The sequence below is a fragment of the Anser brachyrhynchus genome (assembly GCF_964034855.1).
Source record: "Anser brachyrhynchus genome assembly, chromosome: 1".
NCBI classification, from domain to species: domain Eukaryota; kingdom Metazoa; phylum Chordata; class Aves; order Anseriformes; family Anatidae; genus Anser; species Anser brachyrhynchus.
The window spans coordinates 41,193,292-41,221,221 of record NC_137694.1 but is presented as its reverse complement, the minus strand read 5'-3'; the positions used below and the strand labels follow the sequence as shown (position 1 = coordinate 41,221,221).

The 27,930-nt window shown below is 39.0% G+C and overlaps 1 protein-coding gene across 1 annotated transcript in view; it reads right to left on the bottom strand.

The window, feature by feature from the left end:
* Positions 1 to 27,930, bottom strand: part of ZDHHC17 (zDHHC palmitoyltransferase 17) — a 78,438-nt gene that overhangs the window by 20,684 nt on the left and 29,824 nt on the right. The window contains exons 3-10 of the mRNA XM_080604935.1: positions 24,049 to 24,171; positions 18,583 to 18,660; positions 17,024 to 17,168; positions 10,864 to 10,928; positions 9,948 to 10,110; positions 5,218 to 5,343; positions 3,787 to 3,929; positions 1,007 to 1,107 (exon numbers count right to left, since the gene is read on the bottom strand). Coding sequence (XP_080461061.1) covers positions 1,007 to 1,107; positions 3,787 to 3,929; positions 5,218 to 5,343; positions 9,948 to 10,110; positions 10,864 to 10,928; positions 17,024 to 17,168; positions 18,583 to 18,660; positions 24,049 to 24,171 — 944 coding nt within the window. The remainder of the gene's footprint in view (positions 1 to 1,006; positions 1,108 to 3,786; positions 3,930 to 5,217; positions 5,344 to 9,947; positions 10,111 to 10,863; positions 10,929 to 17,023; positions 17,169 to 18,582; positions 18,661 to 24,048; positions 24,172 to 27,930) is intronic.

Genomic DNA, 27,930 nt, shown 5'->3' with positions numbered 1-27,930 from the left:
AAAAGTATGCAATAGCAGTCATCTCATGATATATTAAGAAAGCTATTATTCACAGCAGCACCTTTACAAACACAGTAGCCCAAGGCAGCATGTAAACAGGATCTCCTCTCTGTTCGCAGCCCAAAAACATGAGGCTCATTTAGCTGAGATAGGAGAACATATTAAGAAGATGATAAAAGGGGTGCTACTACCTTATTTCATAGTATAATTCCTCTGGAACAGAAAAACTATTTCCAGAAAAGTCAAGCTAATACCCATTATAATATATTGTGATGGGTACTAATTTATTAAGTTCATTTCAACTACTTGCAGCTGCAAGAACTACATTAAACATTTAAGAAAACATTAAATCTCTAGTCGGTTTGGAAGTTATTGTAATTACAATACTCAAGTCGTTTAAAAATTTAAATCTATTTCCTTAAGGGGGATAACTGATATTTTTCAGTGAACCCTGAATCAATTTCTACCCCCAGCAGTATGTAGGGTTTATATGTAGGCAGACAGTCAAAAACATAAACCATGGGTGTATGCAGAGTCTCTATAATCTAGTGTTGTTAATACATTCATCTTCAAAGACTGAAAATACAGTTAACTTAAACTTATCTACAGTGTGTGTGGAATAGAATTAGCAAAATCTTCAAGAACTATCTACAAAGCTAACTCCACTAGAATTATTACATATCATGAAACTACCTACTGCTTTTCAGAAAATTAAAATTTGTCAACATACAGCCACAGCACACTTTACAGACTTGCTTACATTTCCCCACTGAAGAAACTGGTAAAACACAGGAGATTTTGCTGACTGCCTCCCTCTTACTTACTGAAGCAAAGCAATAATATGCACATTTTTAAAGTAATAATTACCATCAAGACAGAATGTTTTTATTAGTGACAGCTTTTTAAAATTTTAATTAGTTTACTTACTCTTATATGTAGGATGATTCTGGGTATTACCTCATACTACTAACATGAAAGAAATATTACTGTACACAAAAAAGGATATCATTCCAAAACCAGAAGAACCACGTCACATACATCCAGAATTTTGTTGCCAAGTATATTCCAAGAGGCAATGCACTGTGCATAGAGTGATCAAAGAATGACCTGTAAAGCAGGAACAATGTCACATAAATTTGAACTTATAAAGCATAAATCCTAAACTACAGCTTCTGAAAAAACAATTCCTAGTATACTATGTACTACTATATGGGATACTGCAAAATATGTCACAAAAACACTCTTCACTTTTATGTTCAAAGTTCAGTTTTCAACCTGTCCAGATGAGTGGGCACGAGTAGAATGTGTTTAATTAAAATTTATACATTCACTTTTGAAGTTCTATCCCAGAAAAATGAGATAAACGCAATCTGTATATCTTGAGAAATGTGCTTTACAGAAAATAAGACATTAATAGCTGAATTAAAAAAACCTGTCTTTATAAAAACTGATCTTTTCTATATAATCTCACAATGTTTCCTGATCTTATAAAAAAAAAAAAAAACTTTGCTATATACTTTAAAAAAATGTTCCATCCTCTCAACAGGAAAAAAAAAAAAAGTATTCAGTTTGATTGTTTTGAAATTGTTCATTATATCAGAAAACCCATGTTTTTTCCTGATTGCTATTTTCATACTCAGTGAACCCTTGTACTTTTAATAAGTCACAAGCCAATAGCACCACAGCAGTCAAAACCTGGACAAGAAATGTAGAATGCTTAAATATTTAGCTACAACTACACTGACAACAGGTACACACCTATGAGATTGCTAACCTACAGCAGTTGCAAACTATATTTACTCAAGAGATTCTAAGGTATTTAGGAAACTCATACAATGGAAATTACATGTTAAAATTACTTCAGTAAGAAAAAGGCTTAAGAGACCTTGGTATTATCAGCCTACGTGTTTGAAATATTTCTGATTCCTGAATCTTCTGCTTCTGTTACCGTTGCCAACAGAAAGTCAGAGGAAAAACAGACGATTTCCCACATCACTAGATTTGCCAGGTTCCAAAATTGAATGTTAATTCTTTAATATAAAAAATAAGCCATTCGAATTCTTTTCACCTTCTTACACTCTTGCATTTTAAAGAATATTCTGCACAGAATCTGAACTCAGTTGGGACAAACTAGGTTACTGACTAGGTAACTCCATATTCAAGAAAAAGTTGCTGAACATATCACACTCTAAACTGCTCGACTCCTTGAAATAAAACTTCTTTCAAAACCTGTTTACACATCCTTACATTGAAGCTTTTCACTTTTTGTCCTGATAGTGCCTCAGGGCTGCCATGGACTAACGTGTGCATTGAATAGTTTTCATTTTACTCCATTACTCCCTTACAGTAACTTTCATTCCTCTACTGGAAGCTTCTTAGGTATTTTGAGAAAATCCTGTAAGGCAGATGAGCTACGATGGTAAATAATATGCAAATATAAATTTCAATACACAGTGGTTATTCAGCAATACCCATTCTTTCAGTGATTTATATTTAATTTTTTTGTGAACAGAGTAGGGAAGAAAGCAGAGCTAAGCAGATTATTAAAATTTGAAAGGGAAAGGAAATACTACTAGAATAATAGCAAAAATTTCATTCAAATCTCAACCTAGAAATAGGTTTTGAATTGTTTTTCACCAATTAAACATTAAGCAAAGGATGAGAGAAATAATGTTAATCCTGAACTAGTGCAAGGTAGGTCAAAAATATAAAACTTGAAGAAACATATATCTTGAGAAACTTGAAATCTTATCCTTGCCAGTAGGAGGTGCAGTTGAGGATTTGCATTGCCAAGTAAACTAGCTGTGGGAAGAGGTCAGTAGATTGTACAGCCTCAGAGGTGACAAAAAGACTGAGATTATCACAAAGATCCTGCAGAGACTAGAGCCTGATGACCACACCTCCCCAGGTGTATTAAGATCACTTAGATTCTGTGAATTTGATTTACAGAGCAGAAATATATTCTTTTCTTCTAAACAGAAAGGAAAGAGGAGGAACTGGCTCTAACAAACATGACATTCAATGCCAGAAGAGCATTAAGTTCCTAAGTATGATGATATAATAGGTTTTTCTATACATGTCACACATAATGAAGAGAAGCAAAGCACTGATGAAATAGTCTAAGGATCTTGAAAATACACTGAAGTACACCTGTGTGTGTGTGCATTCGTATGTACATTTACAGTTATTTAAAGAAATCATGAAAACATCTGAAGTTCTTTATGATCAGGTAACAAAGCAACATTATAAGAAAGCAGCCTTTTTCTTTAGTCATCCCTTTCCACAAAAACAGAAGCTACAAATCCTACATGACTATTTCTCTCTGTAAGTCTCTTTAGATACCATTTGGGTATTTAAATTCTAAACCCATGGGTTTTAATTTTAATTTTTATTTTTTTACTTGCACATCCTTCTTCTATCCCTTTCTGGTAGCTTTTCCCTTGACTGTTTTCTACAAAATTCACACTGATAATGCTTTGTAGGCAGACATTCAGCACCCTCCTCTGGAGAACAACTGAATTTCTGTTCTGCTGTTAGCTTCTATTAGCTCAATGGCATTCAACCAAGATAACTCCATGTCTACCTGCAAGACAACTGAGCACTCCAAGAGCAAAGTTGCACAAGAACTTTCCCAGAAATAGTTCTTACAAAAAGAAAAAAAAAAAGTTGCATGTCCAAAAACTGCATAAAAATAGAAATTTCAGATTATTTATCCAATAAATATGATGCCAACAAAACACTTCTTGAGTGCATGCTAAGCAGACAGTGTCCTGGTGAAACACTTACTTTGAAAGAAACTGCACCATAGCCCAAACGCCACCATACATCAGCCCTTTAATGAGCCAAGAATCAATGTCTAGGTCTGCTATGAACCCAACCAGCCAAATAACTAGGAAAGGAGTTCCCAGCATCACCTTCTGACGGAATTCCTATATAGAAACAAATATCAGTAAGCAATTCTGCTTTTAGGAACAGGTTGTATAACAATATTATATAGTAAAAAGGACAGTCACAAAAACTTGTATAATTTTTCAGGAAGTTTGACATACAGGAAGGAATAGTCAAGATTTTTTGTCATTTCCTATATTTATATATCTCCAGTGTCTGTGCAAGAAAAAAATCATCTTCCTAAAATTCTGTAACAAATTAGTAATTTTCTTTAGAAGAACTCTCTTTTAGAGACTTTGGTATTAATCCAGAATAAAGGCAATAGTAGTTCTTTTTTAAAAAAACATTGTGAAGTGCATAAATGACTATATAAATCAGGATAACCTCAGCAAACATTAACAAATGAAGTGACGTAAGTAATAGATTAAGTCATACTGAAGAGTATACGAAGAAAGATAGGACCTGTTTTGCCTCATATTACATAGGTACAATTCCTGATCAAGGCACTTTGAACTCTTTCTGGATACTGAAAGCACAGTCACAGTGCACATAATGCAATGCACAAATCACTTAAAGGCCATACTCGTTGCATTCTTATATGGCAATACAGTTAAAAAAATAATCAAGATGCAATGTATCTTTAAATCAAGAAATAATTACAAATCAATGACAGCAACACTTAATATCCAGCACAATACTCTCATTGGTAAGAAAACATTAATGCTATGTAAGTCCTCAGTACCACAGGCAAACGGTTTTTCATGCTAGAGCAACACATTACCCTTTATATCCTTATTTCTTGTCTCCTCCTATCTGCAGTATTAGATATTAACCTGAGAGCATGAAGGCCTCCACGTCAGAGATTCTTATGACATTATGATACTGCCAAGACTGACTGCTTTTGGCATTGAACAGAAAATAGTACATAATAGGGAGTAGAGTTCAGGCTATCTAAAACTCTCTCTCCCTTCAGATATTTGAGAATCAGCTTTGTAATAATCTTGGCTATGCCCAACACTACCACTGCTTGGTACTTTCTTAACAATTAGGCAGCAAAATAGCTATAGGTAATTGTGGAGGTTTATGGTTTTCTTTCCTCCTGCCTTCAATAAAGTTGTGGGTGTTTTGTTGTTGTTGTTTATTTTGGTGTGTTGTTGTTTTTTTTTTTAATTTATTTTGAAATTACTTTTGTCATAAAAAATGATGTTTCCTAAGACTAAAATGTGGGGAATGCACAGTGTGGAATTGCTTACCTTAAACAAACAAGACCCCTCTCCCACCAACATCAGCAGTAACACTGATTTACATAAGTGTTATACTACTTCTCACCTTATCAGCTTTTAGTTTTCTCAGAAAGGATGGACTGTCATATCCCTTAGCCTGTCTTGCTTCCTGTAGGTGATTGATCATCCAAACGTTTTTCCTCTGTTTTGCTAGATCAAGTGGTGATTCTCCCTGCCAGGAGTATAAAAGCGGGAAAAATCTAATTTAAAAATAAAATGCATTCAGGGAAATATATTTAAAATCAGATTAAGCTAGATTCTGGCTTTTTTATTCCTTTGCAGCTTACTTGACACCAATCATCCTTCATTCCTTTTGGTCTTTTTCACACTCCCATAACTACACAAGTGGACAAATACAGAATTAAGGTGTGACGCTGATGTATGTCTTGACGTAGCAATAATCATTGCCTTTGGCGTAACACATCTGTGCTCCACTTTTCTATACACAGTCCACTAGCCTGTAAATGAAAGACTGTGCTTCCCCCTTGGCTATTGACAGGCAGCAGAAATCAAGCAAAGAAAAAGAACTCGTGACCCACTGGATCATGGAAACTCTCCCAGTCTAAAGCCTGACTTCGGTTAATTCTCTGCTTTCTTGGCAGAGAGAAGTTACTAATATCACGGAATGCTTCTGATTGCTTGCGTTCAACTTATTCCAAAACTCCGAATTTTTATGCTTGGCTTGAGCTTCACATACTTTGGGTGCAAAGCCAGCAATGGTCCATGCTTTCGCATTCCCTACACTGAGAGGACTGACAGACAAAGCAAAAAGAGAGAGAGATACAGGGGCCAAAGGTGCCTACCGAATTGATTTGAATTTATTGCTTTCTAAACTTTTAGGAAGAGAGCTAAACGAAAGTTACTGACTAGGTCTAAAATTACAGAGGAGGCAAGAGACAACCAATTGCAGGTACCTCCAGCTTCAGTTTTGCATTTGACTCCTCCTCTCTTCTACTGGAGTTAAATCCCCTCCTAAACAAACCATTCATGGAGGCTTGAAAAATGGCTGAATCCTCCATCGCTTGGCCCCCTCCTAAAAAAAAAGTGAGACAGGTACCAGAAACTGAAATTACCCACAAAGGGCAATAATTACTATAGACAGAAGAGATGTCAAAGACAAAAAGGGCAGTTAGCTACCTACATCCTGTAGAAAGAAAATGGGAATCAACTATTTAACTGTCATCTCTTGCTCCAAATCTCTAAAAGGAGGGTAAACAGCACATACTACAGATTATGAGGGGAAGCTTTTTGCTGCCTAACAGGATCTTGCATGATGCCTGCCCAAAGAGTTCAACTACCAAAATCAGTAAGAAAAGAATAACCTTTTGACAAAATTTGGCTTCAAAGTTATTTAGCCAGATGATTAAGAAACAGATTAAGAAACAGATTGAGACTTCTCAATTCTCAACAGAAATGCCTGAAATCAAACGATGGTGCCTGCTTCATCACAAATGTAATTGCATCTTGAACTGCTACTATCTGAAAAACTCCAGGCGTGTTTTTTTTTTTTGTTTTGTTTTTGAATATCACCTTAAATATCCAGACTGTAAAGATTACCTGTGGACAAGCAATTCCCTCTGGGAGTTGATCTCCCAAGTAAATCCTGAAGTTGTCTTGGGGTCCAGCTGAGCATCCCTTCCACTAGAGGGCCATGAGACACCTAGGAACTGCCTAGATAAAAAAATTGAGGGAGCTTTAAAGAAGTCTTTGACTATGTGTCTAATCATCTGGCCATTTTAATATTTTCCTTGTATTCACAGGGATGGGTGGCTGACTTGCTTAAAAAGCAAAACAAAACCAAAAAGTATCAGGGATCTTGGTCTAGTAAGCAACTTAGTTTGCCAGCAAGCAACAAGGCTTCAACAGATTATATTTTAAGATTATTAAGCGGTTAGACAGAAAGAATAGTCTGAAGCGTCATTACCATAGGGAACTTTACATACAGGCTTCCACGGACAAACCTACAGATACACTGCATAACCAAGAAACTACACCTAAAATCCATTCAATGATTCATTAACAGATTTAATTATTTTTTTTCTAAAAAGTATCTTCTTTAAATGATAAAAGCTCTTTTCACACTCTAGGGAAGAACAAAAAAAGAGTTTCTGCTTATACTTAAGTAAAATTTACGGATTTCCCTCCCAATCCCAGTAATAAACTGAGTCCTTGTGAAATCCTGTTCTCATCTGACCAGTCTGTCTACTGGCGCGGCAAGATACTTTACCTACACAAAAATGAAAAAACAACAAAACAGAAAAAGAACAAAACAACAACAAAACAAAAAACCAACATTCCTTTGACTAGTGAAAAGCAACTTCCACTTCCAACTGTAATTCAGATCTCAAAAAGGAAAAAGAAAACCTTACTACCAAAAGAAAATTGTTATTTCTTGTACAGCAAAATACAAAGAGGATAAATAACAAGAACAGGACAAACCCACTTAATGATTAACTTGAAACAACTAAACCTGTGATATATGTACATTCTGGCGTTACTAATCCATGATGCTACTTTACATCATTTTACTTCCAAGATGGGCGTTCTCTCTCTCTTTTTTTCTTCTCCAAAGTACCAAGCTTTATTCTAGAAGAGTGCAATTGTTTATATTATTCTCTTACGTAGCCAGCCCCCACTAGCTCTCTTGAACTGTCATGCAATGTGAAAGTAGCACCTCACTGAGATGACTGGTTCCAATCTGTTCCAAACCTAGAACGCCAGCACAGCATGCACTTCTCTAACATACGCTGCCTAGAGCCGATAACAAAAAGATCAACATTCGCATCTAGCATTTCATCTACTTCATACCTGGAAAAAGACAAAGGGATGTCAGCCAGTGTATTTCTTTAACTTTAACTGTCTTATTATTACTTCTGTTCATTTACATGGACTGGCTGAGAAAAGGACTTCACTAAATGCTGCTACAGAAATCTGGAAATGACTGCATTAGAGAGAAGCCTTTCATGATTCCCTTATCTAGAGAAACATGAGCCACCTAAACAGCTTTTTGCTGAAGAAAACTTTTTTTTTTTTTTTTGCTGAACAGTCAAAGGAGAAGCACAAAACTGAATTTATATCTATCTGTCTAAAGAAATCTACCAAAAATTTTATGTTTACTGTGAGCTTTTGCTGAACGTAAGATGTATCACCCAAATCAGCTATCTGTTATAAATCCAACAACAGTATGGCAAAACTACCACTGCTAGAATGATTTTGACAACTGAAGATCCTAGAAACCTGTAGGAAGGCATGCAAGAAACTTTGACTCCACTGCAGAAGGCAGGCAACAGATAATGAAATCAAGCACGTGTCTTCTGGCATGACTGGAAGGATATTATGATCCAGCAGGTTCAAAAGCCTGTTTTTCTACTGACTGCTGCTGTCTGTCAATAATGAAGGAGAGACCACGAACTGCGTTCAGGCTAGCTGATACAATTTCAGTTGGCCAAATGTACAAATTCGTATTACATATTTCCTAAGAGTCCAGAAGAGTAGGTAAGGTGAGGACTTTCAAACTCTAGTTGCACTAATCAGTCTGTCAAGGGAAGCAAGTTATGACACACTGATTTTTTTCCCCAAAAAAATATATATATATTTTTTTTTTAACCAGGTGGCACAGGGAAGAGCTTCTCAACAGTTTGCAAGAGTGAGACTAGAAGCATAATTCATCCACACAACTGACCTTACAGACTAGGACATGTATTCACATCAGTACACATCTACTGGATATAGAACCTATAAAGTTACTAGCAAAATTAGACTGCACCCTTAAAAAGACTGTTCCATGCTGTTTAAGAAAATGGATGAATAAGTTTGTTTGTTTAAAGCATATTTCTATCACTTGTGCCAAGTGAAGTAAGGCCTAGTCATCTTAATTGGTAGGCCAAATGGTGAAAGGTCAAATTATTTTAATTAGATACTAAGTATTTTATACGTGTAGATGTACAGCAGTATTTTCCAATCTATCCACCCCAACTATAACATTAGGTGAAAAATACAAATATTTGAAGAGAAATGGAGTAGTGGAAAATTCCTTTTCTAAAATTGCATTCTTCTGACACCACAGAAGAAACAACTTAGGCGATGAAGTACATCTCATTTGCTACACAGAACAGTCTGGAGTCAATGGACAAGAACACTGCAGAGCAAAGGTTCAATAAGCTCACCCTCCACCACTGAAGAATCTCTTAAAGACTCCAGGTCTACGGCATAAATTTTAGCAGCTCCGTGGCTGGTCTAACACGCTACGAACGAGCCCTGTTAGTGCTGAATCTAAGTGACTTCATTAACAGGTTCTGGCAGAGTAACCAGGCAACTTGAAGTTCTGATGTGAAAAAGAGCCCATTTGCTTATTTTACTCTTAGTGATATTTTTCAGTCTCAAACTTCCTTGCTGCCACTGGGAGATGGACTGTCTTGCATCTCACTCCAACAAAAAGACAGGTACCCCAAAATTTCACTAAACGATATTCAGATTTTTTTTTTTAATCCGAATACACAGTGTTTCATTCATGCAATCTAAGTGTGCGCCCCAGCTCCAATGTATTTACACATAACCACTGTTAAATTATTTACATGGGTACTTTTGAAGGTTCAGATTTAATGGTTATGCATCACTATTAGTAAATACTGACTCCCAGGTTAAAAACCAGTGGCATGACTTTTGGTCCATCTTCATGATCTCCCCCATACCCACAAGAATCATCTATTCTTCAGATTTATCATAGGCTCTGCTATTTCTGCCTTAAACCACTTACAATAAAAACAGACTGTTTACCTTTATATTCTGAGCATCAACATTAGCTCCAGCTTCTAACAGAAGACTAATAACTGTAGTATTTCCCGCTAGCACAGCCCAGTGCAATGCTGTGTTTTTGTGATATTTGTCTCCAAGATTAACAGAAACATTAAACGTAAGTAGTAATCGCGTTGGATCCACACTAGAAAGGAAAAGTCTTGTTAGATCTACAGAAGAACTCAAATACATTCCAACTTCTTGTTAATGAGTTCAGCTTCTATGAGCAATGTTTATCGAGTACAATATGTAACAGAAAAGGTTTTTTGCTGATGATTTTGAATGGCTCAAATTTTGTCCCACCAAAGAGCAACGACATTTCTGTTGAATTTAAAAGGAGCTTGTTCTGGGATGTCATGAAACACATTTGGTACGCAATTCTGTTTTCATTTCTTTCAAAAACTAACAGTACTAAGACAGATTTGTAAAAGCAAGCACGGGATTATTAATTTGACAGATAACCAAAGTTCTAAATACGTCAGACTTCTATTTCACATTCCAAAAGATGAAAATAAAATAGGATGATAATGTTGTTAATGGTAGGTATTTGCAGAAGCTTGCTTATGCTCCTCTCAACAAGCAAAGGAAACAGGCCTCTCCAAGCAAGAAACTAACTGAAACTGAATTGCTCTTCGGAGAACTGTCTTTTTACACCAACTTTTTCCAGTAATCTCCACAGGAAGATTTACTTAGCAATCTAAAGTTCATACTAGTGAGTACATCTGGATGCTATCTTCACTCTGGAATAGATCATAAATGAAGAAAGATAAAGTGGCAATTGCAAAAAGTACATTGGCTAGTTAAACCAAAGCACTTGCCAAAAATCAAAACCAATCACCATTATAAGCTAGTTAGTTAATGCCAAGACGAAGTCAAAATTGAAGTGAGTTTATATTACCTATGTGTTCTGTAAGCTGCCCACATTAGAGGTGTCATTCCATTTTGATCCATCATATCCACATCCTAAAAAAACAGAAAAAAGTTGGCAAGATAAATAAGCATGCTCAAGCTCCAAGAGATACACGGCTTGCAAATAAGAAGCAGTATTTTCTGACTAACCAAATGAGTTGGTGAAAACCTGGCAAGCTTTTAGCACATAATAAAATAGTATTTAAAAACGAAAACAGACATTAACACCACCATTGCAAAAACATAACCATTCCAGTGTATTTTGGAAACTAAGGAACAACCATGATATTTAAGACTAGTCACGTCAATCGTACTATTCACTTTTCAACATAAACACATAAATAGATGGTGTAATACTGCACTCCAAAGCAAGATAAACCTAAAGTAACACATCAATATTTAATAAACTACTTTATAAATTTGCATTAAAAGCATGACTTAGCACCCTACATGGCTGAATACTAGCTGCAGCTATTTTTCCACTTACAGAGCAATTTTCCTTAGTTCACACAGGTCCAAGGGTATTTACATATTTGGATATCAACTTAATGGACGCCACAAAATTTTTATGCCAAAAAAAAAGCTATTAATGAAAACAATTAAATAGTCTATAATAAAGTGGTGACTAAACTGATGACTAAAAATTAAAAACAAAAACAAAACAAAAAACACACCATTTCATTATTTTGCCTAACTGAACCTATGTTCAGTTAGCCACAGAATAACGAAGCAGCACCATCCAGGACATCTGAGTTAAGACAACTATTTAAGATCAGAAAGAAAGTATCTGTTACCTATAGGGTTTTGTTCTGCCTCGCTAACATGGAAGATGGGAATTCCTAAAAACGTTCAGAGCCAAATCAGACTCTCAGGCACATTTAGGCAAGTTCCACAGCCTGCCAACAGAAAATTACTCTAAACTAACTTAATTCAAGACCTAACAATTGTACTTAGAGGCAGTAGAGCTGTATCAATATCTCCTATGCTACTCCCCTCAGCCCTTATGTCTTGGTTTCAGCTGGGATAGAGTTAATTTTCTTCTTAGTGGCTAGTATGGTGCTGTGTTTTGGATTTAGGATGAGAATAGTGCTAACACCCCAATGTTCCAGTTGTTGCAGAGCGGTGTTTACATTAAGCCCTGGACATTTCAGCTTCTCGCTCTGCCCTGCCAGCGAGGGGACTGGGGGTACAGCAGGGGCTGGGAGGGGACACAGCCAGGACAGCTGGCCCCAGCTGGCCAAACGGATGTCCCATACCGTATGGGGTCATGCTGAACAATTAATATGGGATGGCTGGCGGGGGTAGGTGGGATTGCTACTCCAGGACAGGCTGGGCATTGGTCAGCGGATGGTGAGCAACTGCGCTATGCATCACTTGCTTTGTACTTTCTCTTATTACTATTATCATCATCATCATTATTAATCTTCCTTTTCTGTCCTATTAAATTGTCTTTATCCCAACCCACAAGCTTTTACTTTTTTTTTCCTTCCCAATTTTTCCCCCCAACCCATGGTGGGCCGGCGGGTGAGGAAGGCAGTGAATGGCTGTGCGGTGCTTAGCAGCCTCCAGGTTAAAACACAACACCTTACTAGGAAAATTAGGTTGAAAGTGTTTCAATATCATTTGCTAGAGACACCCATGAGAGAAATCAAAAATGTAGATGATGATGCTTTCTACCTGCCCTCCATTCCCTCCAAACCTTCTCTGTTCCAGTGTCTGCCAAACACCCAGCTCCCTGGGACCCCCACCCTCTGTACTACTTCTAGCCTGACCTAAGCAGACATTTTCCAGAAAATCCAATTTAGTTCTACCAAATAATTGCTTTAAAAAGACCTCTAGATCGCAGATACGCTGACATTGTTGAATTTTTACTCCATTGTTTTACTAAAAAAAAAAATCAGAAATAAAGTGACTGATGAAGGGGGAGAGAACCATTACTTTATTGCACAGTATATTCAGAAACAAGTTACACGCACTGAGACCAGCATCCAAGCCTGCTGGCTCTAGGTACGTGTACAGACTACACCCTTCTGAGCCTCCTAGGGCCACACAATTGTTGGCACTGCCTTCAGCCGCCTGTTGCCGAGACTGGGAAGGAAATGAGAACCACAGCCTAACCTCAAGTTCGTTCATCCTTGAGAAGCATGCCTTTGATTCACAGGTCACACTGTGTGAACAACTCATTTTGAAAAATGCATGAATTACTGAGACGTGAACAATCACTCTTTCATCTTTAGATTACATACAGAAATGCAAAGCTTTGTGACCAACAACAGATGCTTGATTGCTTGGAAGGAGGTAAAAAAAAAGGAGATTCCTTTAGTGATGCCACCTGACAAATCAAAACTACACTTCACATACTACGTGACAGTTAAAAGACGGGGAAAAAAAGAAAAGATGAGCTCCAGATTACTCCTTCCACGGATTATATAAGCAGGCTATACCTATTACTCATAATAAGCCACTAAGCTCCAGCATGGACGGAGGCAGATCCCTCTTCAAAGGAACTGTACCAAGAGACAAGGAAACTAAGATTCACTTGCATACAGTTTTATAGTCATACTAAAGATGATGTACTTGCGGATAGAAGAGACATGTCTAACAAAGCTCCCGTCAAAAATTCTTTGTTATTCTGCCAGATCATTACCACATCCACACAATAAAAGGGCACATTTCTGAAAGAAACTTATGTTGCTCTTCTGTACCAGAGGGCTGAGACAAAAAAGTAAACCTTCAACAGCCTATACATCTCAGGAGACTGTTCCTCTGCTCTGGTGTGTACCAACAGGCATCTCAGCATTAACTTCTTGTTTAACTCTTGCTGACAGGTCAGCCTGATACTGCTCATGAACAGGCATCTATGCTATTAGAACAGGAACGTGAGCAATACAAGCACCAGATTTCACTGAGTACAGTGATGCAATGATCCAAAATTGTGCAGACTGATACCCTATTGTATGTATTTCAAGTGTGAGAACACCACCGATCATAATTGGTAAATTATTAAAATTGTTTCCTGTATAGGACAACTCTGGTTCTGCATGAGAACAACTTTGTATGCAGAAAGATGAGCCAGATTTTAATCTTACAACATGAATAGAGGATTTCACAAAAAAGCTTCTGGAGAGGCAGAAGTATAGGGGAGGAAACAGCTTCCTGCATGGAAAGGAGCTGTGGCAACTATGCTGCTGCTTGAAGCCACTTTTCAGAAGCAATCTAGCTGACGAGTTTTAATTCTGAATAGCAGCTAGAGATCACAGCAGCATTTAGGCTTACCAGGGCATGGAACAGTAGCGCTCAGACCAGTCCTGTGTTAGTTACAATACAGCCTTCTCAAAAGCACAAAAAGCATCAAAGGATGCTTTCCAGTTCGAAATGCGCTGAATTGCACAGAAAGGGACCAGGAATTTGATCATCTTCAGAAACATTGCTGGTTATTTCACAGATCACAGACCTTTGTATAAAGATTCACTATTATACTTGTGGTGAATAGGGTTCTGAATAGGGAAAAGATCTCTCTTACAGGGACTGTCAGCCAGGGAAAAGGAAACTTAGACTCTCAAAGAAACAGCATATTTAAAAGCAAACAGTAAAGAAAATTTATCAGGAAGGTGGATGTAAGAATGAAAATGTTTCCTAATTTGGGAAAGACTTGCTAGTTATTCACTGAAGTAAGAAATTTGACAGGGTCCTAGCGGAACAAACTGAGTGCAGACTGACAGGCAATTTACCAAGCAAGGTAAGGCACACAACAGAAGCTACCTTGTTCTTCTGAACAAAAAAAGCTCTGTTCTGAATAATCTAGTCCAACAGTCTGTTTTGACAATCATGAAGAAGAAACATGACTGGCCTTACAATTCTGCAACTAATGTGCTGTAGGTTAGGTCTAGGCGGTAAATGCTTGGTTTAGTAACTTCCCTGGCCTTGTGGATCCCTTCCAACTCGGGATAACCTATGATTCTGTGCAACACAAGAGGTTCCCTCTGAACACCAAGAAGCACATCTTTAATGTCTAAGTGACGGAGCAGTGGCACAGGCTGCCCCGAGAGGCTGTGGAGTCTCCTCCTTGGAGACCTTCAAAAGCCGCCTGGACGTGGCGCTGGGCAGGCTGCTCTGGGTGGCCCTGCTTGGGCAGGGCTTGGGCCTGGTGGGCTCCAGAGGGCCCTGCCAGCCTCAGCCCTTCTGAAACTCTGTTAAACTTACTTATTTGCCATTTAGTACCCAAGTGCTACAACTGGGTTGAGAACAAAGGCAAGCCTACTCTCTGGATATAAGAGAACCTGATCTCTGTAAAGGCAAAAGAAAAAGAAAAAAAAGCTTGCAAGAAGCAGTAGAGTAAGCCCACATAGGCAAAAGCACTTAAAGTTTCCAAACACAAATTATGATACTATGAAGGAGGTAAAGACCATTGTGAACAAAAAGCAGAATTAACAACCTCGTATGCACTTACTAAAGGAGAATAAAAAGCAGGATCATTTGTCTCCTATAGCTTCTACAGAAACTAAGTAGTTTCTTTAGTTGTATGTAGTACAACTAGAAAACTGTGAGTTTAGGGATTGTTATTGCAATGTTGTTGATATTACTATATTTTAAATATACAAATCAATAAATAATTTTAAATTTGAGCTTTTTGAAGTGCTTCTGAAACTTGTGAAAATAGCTCTTAATTCAAACTTATGGCATGGAAAGAATACTGAAATCATACTTGTTAACACTTGGGAGTTTTAATAAGAATCCTCATTAAAAAGCAATTGGTAAAGATCTGTTACCAAGATAATGGGTTGGAATTTTAAATAAATCTTAAAGCAAGTTCTTTTATGTCTATGTATGTACACACGTATACACATGCAGCTTCTCTTGGACTGAAGCATTATATGCTCATATAAATAAATAGGCCAAGTCTGTATATAAAAATCAGGGCAAGCAAACGTTCACAGGGAGGTTTCATAATCATGATAGAACATTTTAAAGACTATACCTCGTTGATGCTGTGCTTTACATGAGTTGGCACATGTAGAACATCTGCAAGATTTTTCGGATATGAGTGCATGGGGTTTTCATTTTACATAATTTGTGAGCAAAATATAAAACTTGTTCCTGATAAAAGAGCATTTCTCTCCAATCTCTATGCTCTTGAAATACAGAGATTATATATGATCAGCTTCCTCTTGTGTCTAGCTTACTCTGTCATACACTAATTAATGTTTTACCAAACAATTTTTAGATAAAAAATAATTATTGAAAAATACATTTTTTATTGTATAGACACAGATCATTTTCTCCAGCAAATTTGGTATTTGTTCTACAATATAGTAGCAATTTGCAGCTGAACACAACTAACTTCATAGTCATATTCTACCAGACTCACTGGATTGTACCTCACTTGATACGTGATATATGCAGAATAGAATTGGCAGCAGCATTAGCAAGACTAAAGAGGAGAGTTTTAACTTTCTTTATGGTTTACAAAGTAAATCAAATTTGTGGTTCAAGCACATATTTGTGGATGAGTAAACCTACAAACTGTAATGCAGGGTCAGTAGACAAAAAGGTGAACGTACATAGTGTTTTGAGTATACATAATGAAGGATGGGACAATGAGAAAAGTAATAAATGCATGTGCTATATACACATTTTGTAAATCTAGCAGTAATAGAAGAGGCAAGAAGGTGGTTTTATTTTTTTTAAAACTTACATATGCATGCTATTTTAAAACAGCAATAAATAAAAGTTGTAGACATAGGTGTCCACAAAAAGAGAAATGACCTATGACAACTCTGTCACTGGATTCTTTACCCATGCTTGACTTTATGTTTCTATGAAGATTTCCAAAATATTTGCTATTATCATCACTGTTAATATTTAAAGATTAACTTCAGTAGAAATAAAGAATGGTAAAAGACTATCTGCTAGAATTGGCATATATTATACCAAGATATGAATTAAAGCCGAAGTACTCCGACCTCTGTTCCAGGAAATTAAGTTAACAGATGGTATATGCATCAATTAAAATACAGTAGTCTACAGTAAAATACATTGAATTATTGAGGTTTAGTCAGGCAAATATTTTGCGTTTCCTGAATGATTTAATTTTCAACTCTTTTCTTATTCTGAGTAGAATCTATTTAAATATATTATTTAAAGTTTACCTGTCCCTTTGCTATCAGGTAAGCAACAATTGAAGTATGTCCAAACTGGGCAGCCAAATGAATACAGCTACATCCTTCTCCATCAATTAGCGACGGATCTGCGCCATATTTCATCAGCTGTACAACCATGGATAAGTGACCCTGTCTAAATGCAAAAGAACACAGAAAACAAACAACTGAATAACTATATGCAAAAAAAAAAAATATTAAAATGTTAATATTTTAACACAACAAATGTGTTTAGAATTTAATTACACTACTGGAGCTTCTGAACTCTGACTTATATTTTGAAAACGGTGATTGTCACGATTTGATTCTGTAACCAAGTATGCACACCCATTCAACATGAGCAAGTTCTATGCAGCCAATGCATGCACCACAAGCAATTGGCTTAGGTGAGTTGTGAAGTAAAAGGCCAGTCAACAAAAAGCCCAAGTTCAGTATTGAGAATCATCTACTGTGACTGATTCAAATTCATGTATGAAACCTGCTATTTTAAGAGATGTCCAGCTGGCTATGTAATCCTGTATTTTGTAGTGCATATGGTTTAACTTTCTACTATTAATAACAGCACTAAAATAAAAATAGGAAGAAAATGGAAAATGTAAGGCCTACTTTTCCTCCATGCTACACTTAAAGCTCAGATATCTATTTGGCGCAATAAACATAGGCACATCCTTCCAGTTGATAAGGTGTACAACTATGACCACAGTGTTTCTGACATGAGCTAAAAAAAAAAACTTTTGAATCTGTCAGAAGCAGCTCTGGAAAACGCTTCCCAGAACAACAAATTATAGCTATGAACACCAGGAAATTTAATCAAATATTTGTGCTGTTAACATACACAAAGTAGAATGAAATCTGTAACAAGAAATACACAAGCTAAGATCTTTTAAAGGAGTGTTACAAGCAAGTTGTCATCTTTACTAAAGAAATTATCTTGACACATTATATGTTCTACAAGATAATTTTTTAAGCAACCTTTTGCAGTCTGCAGTTAAAAATGTCACTATGGACAGTGCTGCTTTCTTGTCCATTTCTAGGCAGTTGTCTGAAGAAGCAGTCACTACCAGAAGGCTGTCTTCAATTTTCCCAGCCAGTCACCATTCTCAGATGACTTTCAACATCATAAACCTGATTTTAACCTGATTTTAACTGTATGTTAAAATATCCACAGACATAGTTAGAAAGTTGCAAGGACAATGTCACACGAAATCATCCCAAGCCCCAGCTGCACAAGCATTGCTGACCTTCAGAAGACTGACAAAACTAAGATCTCCAAAGTAAGAATAAACCAAGTTGACTACAGACTCCAATTTTATTTTACTCTTTATCCTATCACAGAAGTCTTTCTCTGCATCAGACAAAAACTGAACTAATGCTGAAAGCTCTTGTAGCTCAAACATACCACATTCATATCGTGCGCAGTTATCAATGACTGAGTTCATTCCTGCGCAGGTATTCCCATAAAATACAGCAATCACATAAAGCTTTCAGTAGCAGATACCAGGTTAAAAAAAACACCCAGGTAAAAAAAATTATAGAAGACTTTTCCTCACCTTGTTGCCCAGTGAAGTGGGGTAGAATTTAAATCTCCTCCAAGCTGATCAACGATAGCACCTTTTGATATATAGTATCTAGTACAACAAAAATAGTAGTAAGCATTATTGCTCACCGTGGTTACAAAGAAAGGACACAGCATGCTGCAAAACAGGCAATTACAGGTCAGAACTTTTGCTTTCATGTAAGCTTCCTTTTTAGAGGTCAATATTTTTTGCCTTTTTGATATGGGTAAGAAGAATAGCAACACCCCTTCCTGTGTTTTAAGCACACTGCTGTTTCCTAGCTTGGTTTCGACATAAAACAGCATAGTTGCTCTACGTATGCAGACCGTGCTACCATGTAAGTATTTGATAAAATGGATTCTTCTAAAATTTGTAGGGGTGCTTGCTAGGTTAGAAAGAATTCTGAATTCGTGGTAAAGGAAAATGCTGCTAGAAAAGTAGCATATTTAGAGAATTTTGGCAAAGATGACAAAACTACATATAATTCATCTCAGAGCATGTATCATCACTGCAACTCCCCGCTGAAATCACTGTTCCAAGAGCTCCTGCTTAAGTTATAGTTTTAGCCAAGTATTGAGATTTTACATGTTTCTCTGTTGTACTACAATATTAAATACAGGACAAAAACATTTGAGTACTTTAAAAATATTTCTAAACGATGGGCTAGAGATTATTTTTTCCTCAAGAATATTTTTAAGCAGATGGGAACAAAATAAGCAATCCACATTTAACTAAAACAATTTATATTTAGTCATTTGTACTGTTTTGGCCAACTGCTTTCCTTGCTGTTTTATTTGGTACACGAAGCTGGCAGTATTATTTTTGCTTTGTGAAAGTAAAAATTCATGTTTTTAAAAACCAGGTCTTCCCACAAGGCATAGAAATTTGGTTCTTCATTCACTACTGTAAATGCCAATGGCAAAAAGTTACAGCTAAAAGATCTTTGAAAGGTACTACCTAGGTACAGATTTCTAAGCGCTTGAACATTTTGAGTACCTGTGCCTGCAGACTTTTTGCTTTCATAACACCTTTAAATACTATATGGATCCTTCTTTTCATGCCCACACAAACTGGCCTTCAAATCCTCAGCATTGAGCTTCTGGCACCTCGATTTCCTCTAAGTGTTTCAAGACAGATGGCAAGAAGGAGAACAAACATAGATTTGAAAAACATTACTCTAAGTAACTACCTTCTTCTCCTCGAGTGCTTTTCAATTCACAGAGTGAAACTTCAAAAAGAGACCACAAGTTACCTATAGAAGCAGTATCTGAAGAATGCATTTGCTAACACTGTACATGCTAAAAAACCTAATACCTAACCCTGCTCAATACAGGATAGTCCACTCCACTGCTCTCCGACACCCAGGGAACAGCAATGCAGTGTATCTCTCTGCTGAAGTTAGACGTTTGGACTTTCAAAGACAACAAGGAAGATTTTCTGAAAGTCTTGGTCCTGTGTAAGTGAAAATGCAAAGCCTGCACAAGCTAAAGGGACGGCATTTCATTGTTGTGAAGCAAAGTCTCAGCTACTAAAGAACACATTTCAAAAGACACTGAGAAGCAGATTCAGTCCATTTTAGGAAGGAGTTCCCAAAGCAATCTTGTCTAGATAAAAAGACAACACAGACATTCACAGCCAAAGCTTGGATCCATCTCACTGATGTGACAGCCATGCATGGGGAGGTGAACATTAAACAGATTGCCTTCATTCAAACACTGGTCCCTGCAGAAACGCAGAATATGTTCAGATTTTACTGAGCAGAAGCATTACTTACTGGCTAGGACATTTTATTTAGAATGACGAACTTGCAGTTTGACAACTGGGAAAATACAAGGCGTCTATCTCCTGCCAGATGGTACACTGAAATAACTTTTTATGTTTCCTTAAGGGTGTTCTAGACTAATTTGAGATTTATCACTGTATTACAGTACACATAGATGGGGAGATTTTTCTGCAAAACTAGTCCAAGAACTTGATTTCCTGGTCTAGATAAACATCTAAATAGAACAATTTTGTGCATCGTGAGAATGTTACTGAAAGGAGGAACTGAATGATCTGACTCTCCTTTAGTCATCCAGGCATCCACGCTAGAAGATAACAGGTGCGCAAGTCCTATTTAAGCAATCTACTTACATTCAAAGCAAGCAGATCTGTTAAGAGGTTGGCTTAGGAAGAAAATACTTCCACTGATCTCCGCATTACAGTCACTAAGTCTTCGTCATGCATTTGTAAACTGCCCCTGTTTGGATTCAGTGGTTGTGAAATTAAAGTGCCTGCAGTCACTGTTGCTAGAAAGAGGAAAAGTAGAAAGGAAATCCTCATCTGGAGAAACAGGATGGTGAAATGCAGTCACTAGATAACTGTAGAGGTATAATGCTAATTTTTGCCTTTTCACAAAATTGAGTCAAAGACAGAGCAACGGATCAGTGTCGTGATGAAAACAGAACTACATATGGACGTCCGACACTTGGGTGACACTTATCCCTGATCCTATAGAAATAAGAGCAGGTTCTGTAGTTTTCATAATGAAGTATCTTCACTGGTACCTGGGCTGAATCCCAAGTTTCATAGTATGGATGACGAACTGAGAACAAGAGAAGTCTAGTTCTGAGTTGGCTCTTTCCACAAATGAGCTGCTAAGCTCCCTAACCAGGATGACACGATATAGTCAATAGCCAGTAAGACAGGCACTAAGATCTTGTATCATGAGACCACACCTAGACTCTTCCTCTGTGATACCAAGCTCACTGTCAACACACTTACTGGAATTGTCCATTGCACATAATGGACAGAAATGGCGGAGACCTGGGGAGAGATGTCAGCACTCAGTTGTAGGTAGAGAGATCTCCCTATCATATAATAAAGAACTAAATGCAGGTTTAGCTTAGAGCACAGACTTCCATCTGTCTAAATCCAACATTTTGATTTTGAACTGCCTCTATGTCCGACACAGTTGCTAAAACAACAAATTATTAGCAACACACTCAGAGGGAAAAAATCTTGCAAAATACAACACAAAAACACATGCTGAAGTACCACTCTTAAAAAAAAAAAAAAAAGCAACAACAAAAAACAGTTTTAAAAGACAACTAATTAGGAATTTAAAATTTGTCTGATTTTACTCTATGGATGAAGAAAGGTCCTCAAGCATTTGGGGCTTTTTTTAAAAAATAAAAAACTGAATATTATATGAAATGCTACTGAACTAAAGCATTAGGTTGCAATCAAGTATCATGCAGGCAGTAGATTCATAACAAAGCTAATATGGAAACTATATGTAAGTTAATAGAGAAACATTATCCACAATATAGGCCAATTTTCTTCATATGCCTGATAGTATAGTGATGTTTTTAAATGGTTATGGTTGTCTCAATGCCATTCAGCTTTCAGACCTTACAAAGACATATCAAATAAGACAGAAGACATTTGCTTTACAGATATTCCAACAGCTCAAATAAGATTAATAGTTTATTGCACATAATTAATTATGCATTCAAGTTGGATTTAAAAAGTGAGCTCAGAATAAAACAACTGCATTTATAAGTTGCATTTGTATTAAAGAAAAATTGCTATCTGAGAAATTCTACACATTTCAATAATTTCAAACCAAGTTCTAAGCTGCTAGCCATGAAAGACCCAAGAGAAACTAGAAGGAAAATGGGATGAAAAGGAAGAAAACAATAGCGTCTAAAACAATCTCACCAAGAAGGTTATTTAGCTAACCAGCATTTGCATCGGTTTTGCAAGAGGGTCTCTCTCTGTGTGCCAGAAGGCACGCTGGTTACCCATCTTTAGTAAAAGGAAGATACCAAACACAGAATTACAGTTTCCATGATAAGCTCCTACCCACCATAAAAGCATAAAACCTGCTGCACTAGCTATTGGTTCCTTTGCTCAAGCACCTACATCAGGTGGCCCAGGACCATGCCCAGGAGACTTTTTAAGATCTCTTAGGAGGGAGAGTGCACAACCTTGCTGGGCAGCCTGTGCCAGTGCTCAGCCACTCGCACATGGGTAAATAAATAAATAAATAACATATGATGTTCAGATGGAATTTCGTGTGTTTTAATTTGTGCCCACTTCCTCTTGTCCTGTCAGACAACAGAGAACTCTGGCTCTGTCTTCTTTATTCCTTTTCCATCTGGTATTTGTAGACATTGCTAAGATCCTTTCCCCTGAGACTTCTCTTCGCCAGGCTGAACGGCCCCAGCTCTTGGAGCCTTTCCTCAGATATCAGATGCTCCAGTACCTTAATCATCTTTACGACCCTGCACTGAACTCACCCCAGGTATGTCCATATGTTTCTTGTACTGGATAACATTAGCCTTTTTTGTGGCAAGGGTGCATTGTTGGTTCACGGTCAGTTTGCTGTGCACTGGGACCCTAAAGTCCTTCTCATCAGAGCTAAATCTTCATCTGTTTATCTACCTTTAACCTTCTTTTAAAAGAACTGCATCAGGACAAAGTCCTTTAAAAACAAGAAGAGAAATATGAACGTAAGATCTGCAGGCAACTTCAAGAAACTCAAGATCTGTTCTGATGAAGGCACTGGTGATGGACATACGTAGGGAGAAAATGCTTAAAATGAAGATGTTTTGCATTTGGCTTTGTGTACATTCACCTTCGTTCATAAGAAATATTTTGAAAAGTGGACTGATTGAAGACGTGCAGTTTAGGCCAAATATCCTAGAATACTGCTGATTCAATAATATTTTGTGTATTTAGATTCAATTGCACATACTTAACTCATCATCTTGCTACTAGTAGAGAAAAGAAACGTTCAGTATACACTTGTGATTTGTAAAACAGCAAGAACTAAGGATTAACCCTTCACAATTTAAGCTCTTCATGTTTTGAAGGATAGTAATAGGTTTTAAATCACAGCCTCAAATATTGTGGTCTAGAACTCATAGATTGAGAAGCATAAAAATATCTCAAATCTCACACCACTGTTCTTTATTACTTGAAAGGGGAGGTGTTGCAATATTAACCACTGTAATAACTGTGTTTTTAAAATGCAAAAGTGTTATTGAACTCATAACTTCCTGAAATGCTGAATGAAGGATGCCCCTTCCATCATATTAATCTCACTTATTTAAAATACTTGCTATCACCTTGCATAAAATTTCACTCCCTAAAAAAAACAATGTTGGCAATTCAGCAAGTCCACCATAGTATAAAGGAATTACACATGCAGCTGAACAGCTATTCCACAGATTCATCTACCTGAAAAAAGCTTAAGCTCAAATACTAGACATTTAGCAGGTTTTATTTCTGTTAACTGTGCCATCAAAACAGTGTCTGTAAAACATACAGATTAGGTCTTCTGACTACTATCCCCTCCCTCAGATTTCAAGAACAAAAATTGACATTTTAAGATAATTAGGATTAACACATTTAAAATAACAGTATTTTAAAGGATGCAATTAGTTTATATATCACTTTAAGCATAATACATACTTCACCAGATCTATCCTGTTGTTGATTGCAGCCCAGTGGAGAAGCGTTACGTTTTCTTTGTCTGGCTGTCGTACATCATAACCTGCTTCCACCAACTCTCTACATCGTTCATATATTCCATACCTTGAAGAAGAAAATAAGATTTTCAAAGCTGTTACCTTGCATAAAAATTAATTAGGCAAACACTGTAATGATGATGATACACAACCTCCAACAGAAGAGAAACAAAGCAGAGACCTTCTGGCACTACATGAATACAGATCTCTTACAACAATAAGTTTCACTGGCAGAAGTTATAATAACCAGTTCAAGATTTTACAGAAGAATTGTCTCCACAGCAAACTATGTAAACTAGGCTTGTAACCTGCTTGCGTAGAACCTGACCATGGTATCTACCAGGCAGAAAACCGTGGCCTCAGCATCTCGTGCGGCATCTCCAGCCACGGTCACCACGGTGGCTACTCAGACGGAGGGACCCGGGAAACACGCAGCCGTCCAGGTCCTGGGCTGCAGAGTGTGCCCCAGCCTTCTGTCGGTCTCCGACAGCAGTGGTGGGTATGCCTGTGGGAGGTGTGCCCAGGTTGAAGAACTGCTCAGCCAGGTAGCGGTGCTCCGGGAGGAGGTGAACAGGCTCAGGAGCATCAGGGAATCGGAGATGGAAATTGACTGGTGGAGGTGCACTCTACCCTCTCTGAGGCAGGTTCATGAGCCTGCCACAGCACAGGCGTCTCCTGTTATGCAGAAGACGGAGGTTCCCTCCTCCTGCCAGGCTGCGGGAGGAGACCTAGATCAAGGGGCGGAATGGAGGCAGGTGCCTATTCGGGGTGGTAGGCGAGCCCTCTCTCTGCCCACCTCATCTTCTCATCTACCCTTAAATAATCGATATGAAGGACTAGAACAAGACAATCCGAACGATAAAGTAGATAAAAACCCGTCCCAGCTGGAGGGGGCGCCTAAGACAAGGCGACCTACACACCGCATGGCCACATCATCCTTCAAAAAAGAAAGAAGGGCTATTGTTATGGGGGGCTCCCTTCTGAAAGGGACAGAGGGACCGATATGCCGACCGGACCCAACCCGCAGAGAAGTCTGTTGCCTCCCTGGGGCTCGGGTGAGAGACTTCGCCAAGAAAGTCCAGCGCCTGGTACGGCCCACTGACTACTACCCGCTACTGGTCTTTCAGGCTGGTAGCGATGAAGTAGCAACGAGAAGTCCGAAGGCGATCAAAAGGGACTTTAGGGATTTGGGGCGACTACTTAGAGGATCAGGGGCGCAGGTTGTGTTTGCCTCTGTCCTTCCGATAGGGGGGATCGAAGCTGAAAGGCGTGCTGTTCACATAAACTCGTGGCTTCGAGACTGGTGTGACCGGCAGAACTTTGGGTTGTTTGATCACGGGAAGGTCTATGCTACACAGGGCCTGATGGCACCGGATGGGATGGGCCTCTCTCGGAGAGGGGTAAGGATCTTTGGTCAGGAGTTGGCGGGGCTGATAGATAGGGCTTTAAACTAGAGTCGAAGGGGGAAGGGGCTAAAACCAGGCACGCCGGTGAAGACCTAAGGGAAGGTACGCTAGAATCAGAGGGGCTGTGTGCCAGTGAGGTCCTTCGGGCAGATCCTAAGGTGCTGAGTGTAAGGAGACGCACCTGAAGTGCTTCTACACGAACGCACGCAGTATGAGGAATAAAATGGATGAGCTAGAAGTCCTGGCCCAGTCCCGCGACTACGACATCATCGGCATAAGCGAAACCGAGTCCTGTGACTGGGGTGTTGCGATAGATGGTTACAGGCTCTTCAGGAGGGACAGGCAGGGTAGGCGAGGTGGTGGGGTGGCGATGTATGTGAAGCAGGGGCTGGACTGTGTGGAACTTCAGGTCGGCGATGGCAAAGTTGAGAGCCTCTGGGTAAGGATCAAGGGACGAACGAATAAAGGGGATGTCGTTGTGGGAGTCTATTACAGACCGCCTGGCCAGGACGATAGCGCCGATAAATTATTCTTTACAGAACTAAGAGAGGCCTCGAGATTAACTCCCCTTGTCCTTATGGGGGACTTCAACTTGCCAGACGTTAACTGGGAGTGCCACACGGCTGACACGAGCAAGTCCAGGAGGTTCATGAAGCACCTAGATGATAACTTCTTGGTGCAGGTGCTAACGGAGCCAACTAGGAAAGGTGCCCTCCTCGACCTGTTGCTAGAAAACAGAGAGGGTCTGGTGGGAGATGTGGTGATTGGTGGCCGCCTTGGTCAAAGCGACCATGAAGTGGTTGAGTTCAAAATTTACGGTGACAGAAAGAAAAGTGCCACCAAAACCTCATCCCTAGATATGGGGAAAGCGGACTTCAGGCTGCTCAGGGAACTAGTCAGCAAGGTCCCCTGGGAAACTGCTCTTGAAGGCCTCGATGTCCACCAGTGCTGGTCATTCTTTAAACGATGCCTCCTAGAAGCACAAGATCAAGCAATTCCTAAATATCGCAAGTCAGGCAGGCGGGGCAGGAGGCCGGCGTGGCTGACCAGGAACATTCTAATGGAGATTAGGCGGAAACAGAGAGTGTTTCGCTACTGGAAGGAGGGCCAGGTGTCATGGAAAGAATACAGGGATGCCGTTCGTGTTTGTAGGGAGAAAATTCGTGTGGCCAAAGCACACCTTGAGTTGAAGCTGGCTGTGTCTGTGAGAGAAAATAAAAAGGGCTTTTTCAGATATGTGAATGGAAAAAGGAGAACTAAAGAATACATAGGGCCGCTCCTTGATAGGGAAGCTCTCCTCACAGACAATGACATAGGCAAAGCAGAGACGCTTAACGCCTTCTTCGCCTCTGTCTTCAATGCCGATGATGGGCTTCGGGACCCAGGGTGCCCTGAGCTAGAGGACTGGGACGGTGGGGATGACAAACTCCCAACCGACCCTGAACGTGTGCGGGATTTGCTACTCCACCTGGATCCCTACAAGTCCATGGGTCCGGATGGGATTCATCCCCGGGTGCTGAAAGAGCTGGCGGACGTCATCGCGGAACCTCTCTCAATTATTTTTCAACGATCCTGGGAATTTGGAGAGGTCCCGGTAGACTGGAAGCTGGCAAATGTTGTGCCGATTTACAAGAAGGGTCAGAAAGAAGACCCTAGCAATTACAGGCCTGTCAGTCTCACGTCAGTGCCTGGTAAAATCATGGAGAAGATGGTTCTCGAACTTATTGAGGCTCACCTGGGGGACAAAGCAGTCATTGGTCCCAGCCAGCATGGGTTTGTGAAGGGCAGGTCCTGCCTAACTAACCTGATTTCCTTTTATGATAAGATCACCCGTATGATGGACCAAGGGAAACCAGCTGATGTGATTTTTTTGGACTTCAGCAAGGCTTTTGACACGGTTTCCCATAGGATCCTACTGGACAAAATGTCCACCATACAGCTAAATAAAAACATCATACGATGGGTGAGCAATTGGCTAACGGGCAGGGCCCAAAGGGTTATGGTAAATGGGGCCGTGTCAGGCTGGCGGGCGGTCACCAGTGGGGTCCCTCAAGGCTCCATTTTAGGGCCGGTACTTTTCAATATTTTTATAAACGATCTGGATGTAGGAATAGAAGGTATTTTGAGCAAGTTTGCTGATGACACCAAACTTGGAGGAGTTGTTGACTCGAATGAGGGTGGAAAGGCCTTGCAGAGGGATCTGGATAGGTTAGAGAGCTGGGCGATCACCAACCTCATGAAGTTCAATAAGAGCAAGTGCCGGGTCCTGCACCTGGGACGGGGAAACCCTGGCTGCACGTACAGACTGGGCGATGTGACGCTAGAGAGCAGCCTAGAAGAGAGGGATCTGGGGGTCGTGGTTGACAGCAAGTTGAATATGAGCCAGCAGTGTGCCCTGGCGGCCAGGAGGGCCAACCGTG